This window comes from Triticum aestivum, chromosome 2D, assembly GCF_018294505.1.
Source record: "Triticum aestivum cultivar Chinese Spring chromosome 2D, IWGSC CS RefSeq v2.1, whole genome shotgun sequence".
In the NCBI taxonomy this organism is placed as follows: Eukaryota; Viridiplantae; Streptophyta; class Magnoliopsida; order Poales; family Poaceae; genus Triticum; species Triticum aestivum.
The window spans coordinates 449,476,098-449,486,675 of record NC_057799.1 but is presented as its reverse complement, the minus strand read 5'-3'; the positions used below and the strand labels follow the sequence as shown (position 1 = coordinate 449,486,675).

The 10,578-nt window shown below is 53.6% G+C and overlaps 1 protein-coding gene across 1 annotated transcript; it reads right to left on the bottom strand.

Moving 5' to 3' along the window:
• Positions 1-8,730: 8,730 nt before the first annotated feature.
• Positions 8,731-10,329, bottom strand: LOC123049553 (uncharacterized). The gene is made up of 3 exons (XM_044472453.1): positions 10,164-10,329; positions 9,548-10,045; positions 8,731-9,439 (listed from the first exon to the last, which is right to left on the bottom strand). Exons 1-3 carry the CDS (start codon positions 10,261-10,263, stop codon positions 8,898-8,900), a joined length of 1,140 nt encoding a protein of 379 aa, XP_044328388.1. The 5' UTR covers positions 10,264-10,329; the 3' UTR covers positions 8,731-8,897.
• Between the last annotated feature and the right edge of the window lie 249 nt (positions 10,330-10,578).

Here is a 10,578-nt window from a genome sequence, read left to right as displayed (position 1 = left end):
ACTCTCGCCAAAGCACAACCGTACCTCTCGCGGAAGAAAAACCGTGACTTCCGTGAAAGGAAAAAAAAAAGAAAACGCGTTTTTTTCGCGCAAATTTTTTTTTTTGAATTTTTTTCTTTTCGAAAAGCTAAGAAAGACCGGGGGAAACCAAAACGTCGAAAAAACCCGGAAAAAACCGTTTAAAAAGCCGAAAACGCGTGCGGAAAAATAAAAAAAAAACAAAATCCGAAGGGAGCGTCCAGAGCGCGACACGTGACGAATGGCTGAGAGCACGCCAAGTGGCGCTGATCGTTGCGAGGCTCTCGAAGGAGCGCTCGTTAACTAGTTGCTCCCACGAGAAGGACAGCCAAGCATAGCCCGAGCCCAAGTGCGTACCGGGCTGCCATGTCGCCAAACCCGCCTAGCCACAAGGTTGTCCACTTCTTCTTCCCTAATTTTTTTTTTGAATGTTGGCAGTTGATCTGCCAAATTCATTGATCAGAAGAATTCGAGTACAGGAAACACGCCCAAGTGGGCAACACCAAAAGAAGAAAACAAAGGAGAAGAAAGGAGACTACTATTGCCAACTCAGCCTGGGTCAAAAGGTATGCCAGCACCGGCCATGTTCCACATCTTGATTTCATCCATGACCTTGAGCTTGAACGCAGCTTTAGTCATTGCCTCCTGCTGGAATAGCCGTCGGTTTCTCTCACGCCAAATCTCCCACGCCGTCAGATGAACGAGAGAGATCAAGCCCTTTCTTCTCGCCGGCGGCGTCAGCGCGTTGCGCTCCAACATCCAGTCCTTGAAGACGGAGGTGGCGCTCCATGTGGCCGTGTTCAGTGACGGAAAATTGGCCATCGACGCAATGCCGTCCCAGATGGATCTAGACCACGGACAATCCACGAGGAGGTGGAAGGGGGTTTTCAGGTTGCGCACACACAAAGGGCAGAAGTAGCAGTTCTCCCAACCCCGACGTAGGAGAGCGTCAGCCGTGAGAATTTTGCCAAGAAAGACAATCCACATGAAGAATCTGCATTTCCCCGGCGCCCATGCAGACCAAATTAGCTGATGGCCATTAAGGGGGATCGATCCCTCAAACTGAATCAAGTAGGCTGAACGGGCAGTATATTTGCCATCAGACGCGAACCTCCATCGGATGGTGTCCGGCTGATCCTGCCGAAGCTCCACGTCGTCCAGCAGGCCTGCCAACGCTGCAAGCTCATGAAGCATGTCTACTGTGAGACCCGTTGCAAGGTCCAAGAGCCACCGCTCGTTTGCCAAAGCCTCACGAACCGTCCTATTCTTCCTTGTGGAGGCAGCAAAAAGGGATGGTGCAATAACTTTGGGGCACTGCCCTTTCAACCATCTATCCTGCCAAAATCTGGCCCGTGCACCATCACCAAGTGAGATTTCCATTGCCATTGCAAAAAGCTCTTCCTCCTTCGAATTGCATGGGAGCGGCCCACACACCCATGGCCTAGTTGGGTCTTGCCAAGCTAACCACATCCAGCGGAGACGGAGCGCCACGCCGAACTTAGCGAAATCCATCACACCTAAGCCTCCCAAAACTTTCGGGCGGCACATCAAATTCCATGCAACTCGACAATGACCACTGTTGCAAACATTCTCCCCATTCCATAACCACGCGCGACAGAGTTGGATTAGCCGCTTGATAACCCACTTGGGTAGGCTGTGCACCGTCATTAGGTAAACGGCAAGAGAGGCCAGATTTGCTTTGAGGAGTGTGAGCCGCCCACTCTTAGCCATCATGCCGCCCTTCCAAAGAGCCATTCTGTTTCCAAACTTGAGGACCAGCGGCTCAAGGTCCACCTTAGTCAGGCAACGGAGCGAAAGAGGTATGCCAAGATAGGTCGTCGGAAATTGCTTGATGGGAATCCCAAGCGGCGCCAAGATTCGTTGGAGATCCAGAGCAGCACAGCGAATGGGCAGAGCCAAACTTTTTGCAGTATTTGTATGCAGGCCTGAGACCGAAGTGAAGCAATCGAGCAGTAACTTGATCATATGGGCGTCATTCTCAGAAGGCTTCATAAATAGAGCGACATCATCGGCATAAAATGAGCAGCGCATGAGTCGCCAGTCTTCCTGGTAACTTCGACAAAAGCCCCTCTTCGGTGGCAAGATTCATCATCCGCTGCAACGGGTCCATGGCCAAGATGAATAGGAAAGGGGAGATGGGTTCCCCTTGCCTTAGGCCTCTACGGTGGATCACATCCTCAGACTGATGGCCGTTGATGAGGACACGAGAAGAGGAGGTGCGTAAGAGCATAGCAATCCAGCTTCTCCACCGCGCACCGAACCCTCTAGCTTGCAGCATATCTAAGATGTACTCCCAGGAGACAGAATCAAAAGCCTTCGCAATATCGAGCTTGAGAAGAACGGCTGGCTTCTTAGACTTATGCAGAAATCTGATTGTGTTCTGAATGTAGAGGAAATTATCTTGTATGCTGCGATTCTTAATGAATGCGCTCTGGCAGGGATCAACAAGCTCCAGCAGTTTCGGCGCAAGACGACGAGCAAGAAGCTTTGTAAAAAGCTTTATAATGCTGTGAACCAATGAAATTGGCCGAAAGTCAGAAAGGTTATCCGCTCCATGCTTTTTCGGAATAAGCACAATGAGAGCCTTGTTGACTTGGGCTAAGCCCCTACTGTCCATTCTGTGCAGTTGGTTTAGAGCCGCGAGAACATCGAGCTTAACAATGTCCCAACAGTGCTTGTAGAAGCCCCCAGAGAATCCATCCGGGCCTGGTGCCTTTTCTGACAGCATGTCGTCTAAGGCCAGCTTAATCTCGTCAAGCGTGAATTCCCCTTCAATATCCGACAGGTCGACCTGACTCAGGCCCAGCTCCTCCCAGTCCAGGCTAGAGGAGATGTTTTGCGCGGCACCAAAAATGCCCATGAAGTGCTGACGGGCCAGCTCGGACATAGCCACGCAATCTGTAACAGCGCCGTTTGGCCCATGCAGAATGTGAATTGTGTTTCTATTGCGCCTGGCGTTCGCTTTGCGCTGGAAAAAGCGAGTATTAGCATCTCCTGCCCTTAGCCATAACACTCTGCTTCTCTGACGGAGCTTTACTCTGAGCAGCACTACAAGCCCGAGGGAGCGAGACTTGAGCTCGGCTCGAAGACTGCTCTCCTCAGCAGATAGCTGCATGTGATCCTGAGCCATGTCAAGCTGCAAGTTAATCTCATTAACAATATGCATTTGCTTCTGTATATCCCCAACAATTGACTTGCTCCAAGCCCGAAGAGCTTTGCTAAGTCGCCATAGTTTAACATTGAGCGCAGCGAGAGGGCATCTCCCCCCAGCCGACTCAGCCCAGGACTGAGCCACTAGATCCTTGAACCCATTTACAAATAGCCAGTAGGACTCAAACCTAAACCTCCTATTGGTTTTCAGCACTGCGTCATTGCGAAGGAGCAGCGGGCAATGATCAGAAATGGAGGAAGCTTGAGGTAGCAGCTTGGAGGCCGGGAACAAAAGCTCCCAATCTACGTTGGCAAACGCACGGTCGAGCCTGACAAGAGTCGGAGACTGCTGCTCGTTGCTCCAAGTGTATTTCCTACCAATCAAGGGCAGCTCATGGAGACTTGATCTGTTTAAGGTATGGCGGAACTTGTTCATCCAACGTCGACAAATGCGATCGTTGTTCTTGTTGCTGGGGTCAGTTATAAGGTTGAAATCACCAACTACAAACCATGGCCCATTCATGGCATTATGGATATCTGCTAACTCATTCAAGAAGGACTGCTTGCGCTCATAGACATGAGGACCGTAAACGGTGTTGAGAGTCCACGGCGTATTCTGCCCCACCGGAGTGAACACAGCCGTGATAGAAAAGGTGTGCACCGCGATCGTAGTCGCAGAAAAGCAGCTAGAGCGCCAGCAGAGGAGTATACCTCCGGACGTACCATCAGCAGGCAGATAGGAGTGACAATCAAAAGCACTACCAGTAATCTCCAGAATGTCACTATCGGCTACAGCAGCTAGTTTAGATTCTTGTAAACAGACTATAGACAAGAAAGTTGATCCAACATGGCGCGAACTGCAGCCCTGCGTGCTTGGTTGTTCAGACCGCGCACATTCCAGCTAAGAATAGATAATTGGCTACTCATTAATAAACTTAGCAATCCACTGAATGAAGTCTAGGCACGACATGCCCAAAGGAACCAGATACAAGAAGGGCCCAAGGATCCTCCTGGCAGCCAAACAGCGCCCCACATCACACAACAAGGTGTTCAAATGACAACTAATCATGATAAGTAAAGGTCTGCGAATTAAGAGAGGCCACGCGCTCAAGCTGCGCGCCCAGCAAGCTCATCCAAGATGGATTGCAGCTCAGCATCAGGCAATGAAAGCTGAGAAGGCGAGGACAAGCCCGCGATCTCGGCCAGCTTGGCTACGTTAGCCGGTGGCATCGGGGCACGGAAGAACTGAATGTACTCGAGCACGGTGTCGTCGTTGAAGTCCTCGGGACGCTTGATGAACCCAAGTCGGGTGCTGATCACAGCCTGAGCACGCCTTGAAGAAGACAAGTTGGAGCCGAGGTGTTGCAGGCACGAGCTCTGACGAGAAGCCGAGACGACTCGAAGCAGCCGCTGCTTCAGCTTGCGAGGTGCTGGAGAAGACAAGGCTAGAGGAGCGCCAAGGATGGAGGAAGACAGCAGAGCAGCTATTCTGTTAATGAACCGCCGCTGCTCATCAATATTCAGACTTGCAATCTCTTCAGTAATCGCAGAGATGAGACCAGGGCCAGAGAGATTGGCCTCCCTAAGCGCCCTCCGCGCACGCATTTCTTCAACAGAGCACTGGGCATGCTCCCTCTGTAAGCCATGATCAGCAAAACCTCCCGTACTATCTGACCAAGGCGCCGACTCGCTCAGGCCTGGCCTGCTCCCAGTACCAGCCACCCCAGGCCCAAAAATCACCTCTGGCCCAACAGCCCAGCTGGGCTCTCTAACCGGCAGGTTCGCCTGGGCCTCAACCCAGTTTGGTAACCAGCAGGGGCCAAACGAGAAGGCAGCCGGCTCCCAGATAGTCGTCATCTGCGGTGTACACAGCCGTGGCGAGGTCGCGTCCGTCAGTTCCCAGCGGCTCAGAGATGGTGGCAGCGGAGGTAGTTCAAAGCTCGGGCAACTATGGTCAACATTAGTCACACCCATGGTGAAGGCCTTGGCTACAGGCACACTGCAATCCCACGGATGCTGCAGCAGCTGCTGTCTGGGCGGCGAGAACAGAGGCATGAGCCCACCAGAGCCAGATCCCCATCCCATGAGGTCTCCAATCCAATCATCGGTTACAAGCTGGGAGTTCCCAAGCGCTCGCGCAGTCAGATCCTGAGGAGGCAGCATGGATGGTCCCTGGCTGTCATGCATCAGCTGCTGGTCTGGCAAAGTGGCGACGCTGCGCGCATCACTGAGCTCCTCATCCACGCTTTGCTGGTCGGCCTGTCTCACCGGGGCAAAGGTGGTGCTGTCTTCGACCTGGACCACCTCCAAGGAAGGGGAGACAAACACTCTTTCTTGCCCACCAGCTGATGTTGCGCTGTCTCTGAAGCAGTAGGAGTGAGACCATCGTCATGAAGGAAATATGCCCTAGAGGCAATAATAAAGTATTATTTATTTCCTTATATCATGATAAATGTTTATTATTCATGCTAGAATTGTATTAACCGGAAACATATTACATGTGTGAATACATAGACAAACAGAGTGTCACTAGTATGCCTCTACTTGACTAGCTCGTTAATCAAAGATGGTTATGTTTCCTAGCATAGACATGAGTTGTCATTTGATTAACGAGATCACCTCATTAGGAGAATGACGTGATTGACTTGACCCATTCTGTTAGCTTAGCACCCGATCGTTTAGTATGTTGCTATTGCTTTCTTCATGACTTATACATGTTCCTATGACTATGAGATTATGCAACTCCCGTTTACCGGAGGAACACTTTGTGTGCTACCAAACGTCACAACGTAAATGGGTGATTATAAAGGTGCTCTACAGGTGTCTCCAAAGGTACTTGTTGGGTTGGCGTATTTCGAGATTAGGATTTGTCACTCCGATTGTCGGAGAGGTATCTCTGGGCCCACTCGGTAATGCACATCACTATAAGCCTTGCAAGCATTGTGACTAATGAGTTAGCTGCGGGATGTTGTATTACGGAACGAGTAAAGAGACTTGCCGGTAACGAGATTTAACTAGGTATCGAGATACCGACGATCGAATCTCGGGCAAGTAACATACCGATGACAAAGGGAACAACGTATGTTGTTATGCGGTCTGACCGATAAAGATCTTCGTAGAATATGTGGGAGCCAATATGGGCATCCAGGTCCCGCTATTGGTTATTGACCGGAGACGTGTCTCGGTCATGTCTACATAGTTCTCGAACCCGTAGGGTCCGCACGCTTAAAGTTACGATGACAGTTTTATTATGAGTTTATGTATGTTGATGTACCGAAGGAGTTCGGAGTCCCGGATGAGATCGGGGACATGACGAGGAGTCTCGAAATGGTCGAGACGTAAAGATCGATATATTGGACGACTATATTCGGACTTCGAAAAGGTTCCGAGTGATTCGGGTATTTTTCGGAGTACCGGAGAGTTACGGAAATACGTATTGGGCCTTATTGGGCCATACGGGAAAGAAGAAAAAGGGCCTCAAGGGTGGCCGCACCCCTCCCCTTGGTCTGGTCCGAATTGGACTAGGGAAGGGGGGCGCCCCCTTCCTTCCTTCTCTTTTTCCCTTCCTCTTTTCCTATTCCATATGGGAGGTGGAATCCTACTAGGACTAGGGAGTCCTAGTAGGACTCCACACTTGGTGCGCCCCCTCCTAGGGCCGGCCTCCTCCTCCCTTGCTCCTTTATATACGGGGGCAGGGGTCACCCCAAAGACACAACAATTGATCCTTGAGATCTCTTAGCCGTGTGCGGTGCCCCCTCCACCATATTACACCTCGATAATACCGTTGCGGAGCTTAGGCGAAGCCCTGCGTCGGTGGAACATCATCATCGTCACCACGCCGTCGTGCTGACGAAACTCTCCCTCAACACTCGGCTGGATCGGAGTTCGAGGGACGTCATCGAGCTGAACGTGTGTAGAACTCGGAGGTGCCGTGCGTTCGGTACTTGATCGGTCGGATCGTGAAGACGTACGACTACATCAACCGCGTTGTGATAACGCTTCCGCTGTCGATCTACGAGGGTATATGGACAACACTCTCCCCTCTTGTTGCTATGCATCACCATAATCTTGCGTGTGCGTAGGAATTTTTTTGAAATTACTACGTTCCCGAACACGTCAGTACCCCGCTCATGCTGTACCTGATCAGCAACCATCTGCACCACGGGCTCCTCGCTGGTTCCTTCATCCCGCCGGCGCCGGGGCGTACGCCGAAGTCTCCCTGCAGCCTGCCTGATCACGCACCCCCTGCCAAAAACGCCGGTGAACACCTCCTCTCTTCCCCCGCTTCCTGAAGCCTCCTCCATTTCCATCATCGAGGTCATCATCATCTCGCCGGTCCGCACGAAACAAACCAGCAGAAGGAGCAGCTCGGGTACGGCCCTCCCCATCCTTGACACCCATTCTCCACCACTTGTGATTATACGTGCGAGGCCACTCACACACTCCATTATCTGGGCTCGCCGAAGGAGACAGGGGAGTGTAATCCTTAACCACAACAAGGTGGATGAGCACCGGGAAGTCCGGCCCCTCCAAGCCCTCCTCCACCGGCACTCCTTCCGGCCTCGAGTCTCTGGACCTGACCACATCTGGCCGCTGCAGCACGTTGAAATCAGACGCCCTTGGTATCATGTCCGGGTTCCATGTCCATACCCAAGCAAAGAGAGCAGATCTGTTCCTCTTGGTCTTGGACTGCCGCTCAATCAGATCAAGCCAACAGTTCTTCCCAACCACTTCCTGGACGGTGTCCCAATCCCAGGCATTCAGCGGCAAACGATCAATCACTACTCTGCAGTAGAACCTTCATACCTTGTTGCCGCCCGGCGGCGGAAGCCATGGCCGGAGCTGAAAACGGACCCCCGCCACCTCGATCACACGCCCTTCATAGACCAGGTCGCGCTGGACACGGTCAGCCAGGGTGATGATGTAGTCTTCAGGGAAGCACAGCGCGACGGAGATGTCCCGGAGGTCGAACCGATGCTCATGCGCCACCACACGAGCAATCATGTCCGGCGTGATGGCCGGGCAGTCACCCGCGGCAGTGAGGAGCAGCGACATGGTCTCAGCTGATACGCCTCCTCCTCCATCGCCGGGGTGCTCATCACCGTACAGCTCGACGTGGCCGGCCTCCGCTCCGGGGCGCCGGGGATGAACTCCATGGCCCACCGCACAGGCCACGATGGGCAGCGGGATGTGTGGAGGGGAGCGGGCGCTCGAGAGGAGAGCCATTTTCTCTCCTCTGCTTTTGGGGCTGCCGTTGGGAGGCAATTTCTTTCCCTAAAAAATGGAATAAGATTTGTCAACTCGCTCTGCTGTAAAAAAAGAGGTCTACTCCCGGCACCCGGCGCTGCAGGCGCCGCATCTATCGGCTCGGCTGCCACGATGCCGCGTCATGCGCTCGTGTAAATCTGCCACGGATGACAGAACTATGTGTCTTGCACTTGCTGATTGCAGAAACTGGGGGTAATTCTCATTTTCAAAACAAAAAAAAACTTGCTGGTGTTTTATCATTCCGAAGTTACTTGCCTAGTTGCCACCCAAACGTGAAAAGAATACTTAAAATGATAGTATTCCCTAATGCAAATTATCCACGATACATTACAGAACCCTGGTTTACAACTGCCGAGCGCTCGGAGTTTTGGACCCCTCTGTAGTTACCCATTGTTCGTGTCACAAACCAACGGACCATCATACATTGCGGCACCGCACAATCACAGAAGCAGCCGGCGAGCATGGCTCTGCGCGCAGACGAGCGAGGCGTCGTCGACGACGGGCCCGCAGACCGTGCCATCGGACTTCATGTTGTAGCTCGCGCTGACGAACACCACCCGCGTCCGGTCCTCCGTCGCCGTGAACTCGAGCGCGCCGCGCGTGAACCCGCCCGTGCCCTGGGACTCGTACGGGACCGTCACCCTGCCGCCCGCCGCGTACGCCTCGACGGCCAGGGAGCCCGTGCACCCATCGGCCGCGTCCCCGACCGAGAACTCCATCTTGTACGGCAGCCCCGGCACGGTGCACACCTCCTGCACCAGCGCGCTCTCCGCCCCGAACACCAGCTGCACGGCCCGGGCGCCCTGCGGCACCGCGTAGTGCGCCGCGTCCACGTACCGGACGGACTTGGTCGACGACATGATCATCCACGGGGACAGCGGGGAGTACCTGTCCTCGTCCATGGGCGGCACCATCACCCCGCACGACGTGCTGGGGCAGATGTACGGGCCCTCCTCGAAGTCCCCGTTCTTCAGCATGTTATCTGGCGGCCGGAGTAAGTATTTCGTTAGTTATCTTGGGCGAATCCAGACAGAAATCACGTACGTAGCTATACTGAAAACGAGAGGTTATGTATGATCCTAGTACGTACAGTTGCTTTGTTGAGGTGGCAGGAGGGTCTTGATGGCGAAGGAGTCGACGAGGGGGCCGCAGGCGGCGTCTTCATCGTACCCGGGGTTATGGACGGTGAGCGACACGACGCTGTCCTTGGCCTCGAACGCCCAGGAGTAGGAGTCCCAGCCGCTGCTGGTGTACACCGTCTGGATGGGGAGCTCGCCGGACTGCGCCCCGACCGTCACGTTCAGCTTCTCGGCCTGGGCGCAGGTGCGCGCCGCGCTGAAGGTGATCGCGTAGTGCGTCCCCGGCGTCACGCTGAGCTGCTGCCGGACGGAGGCCTCGTTGCCCAGCCGCACGGCGTGGGCGCCCTCCGGGACCGGCAGCACCATGTCCCCCTGCTTCTGGCCCGAGCAGATGTACTCCACGCACCCACAGGACTCCCATCGCGGTATCGCGTAGCGGCCCGTCACCCTCGTCCCGTCCATCTGCGACCTGTCCGGCGCCTCCTCGAAGTTGCCGTTCGGCAGGAGGCCTGATGAACATGGAAAAAAAGGACATAACGCAGCTCCCGGCATGATTAATCAGCTCGTCATACAAATGCCATGCACTAGAAATGAAACACGTACGTAACACAGCTTGAAAGCTCTCACCGTCAGTGGTGTCCGAGGCCACGAGAGCAGCCATGCAGAAGAGCAGGAGCAGCGCGACGCGACGGGGAACTTGCACCATCTCTCTTCCCCTCCTCGTCATCTACGTTCCTGTCTTACGGCACAGCGAGTGAAGCAGTAGTGCTTTGAAAACAAGAGTAGGCTGTGATCCAAGTTTTAGGGTACGCACTAGCTGAGTGGTGTGTGTCCACTTATAGAGGAGACTTCCTGCTCTGCTCATTGATGAAGGATCTCGAGGCAGCAGTTATTTCAGAGTTGACCACTGTATCACCAGCGGGATCGAGAGACAACGATAGCAGGTAGCATCTCTTGGATTCCTGGCCGCTCTGCCCGCGTTCATCTAATAATCCGTCAAATTAACCTTGCCTTCGTTCACTGCAGGATGGGTATATCTGGC

Bases quoted from the DNA above. Each gene is read 5' to 3' on its own strand.
- LOC123049553 (XM_044472453.1), bottom strand. From the start codon at position 10,263: ATGACGAGGAGGGGAAGAGAGATGGTGCAAGTTCCCCGTCGCGTCGCG. The intron at 10,046-10,163 runs GTGAGAGCTTTC...CATGTTCATCAG, and splicing joins GGCCTCGGACACCACTGACG to GCCTCCTGCCGAACGGCAAC. The intron at 9,440-9,547 runs GTACGTACTAGG...TCCGGCCGCCAG, and splicing joins GCCACCTCAACAAAGCAACT to ATAACATGCTGAAGAACGGG.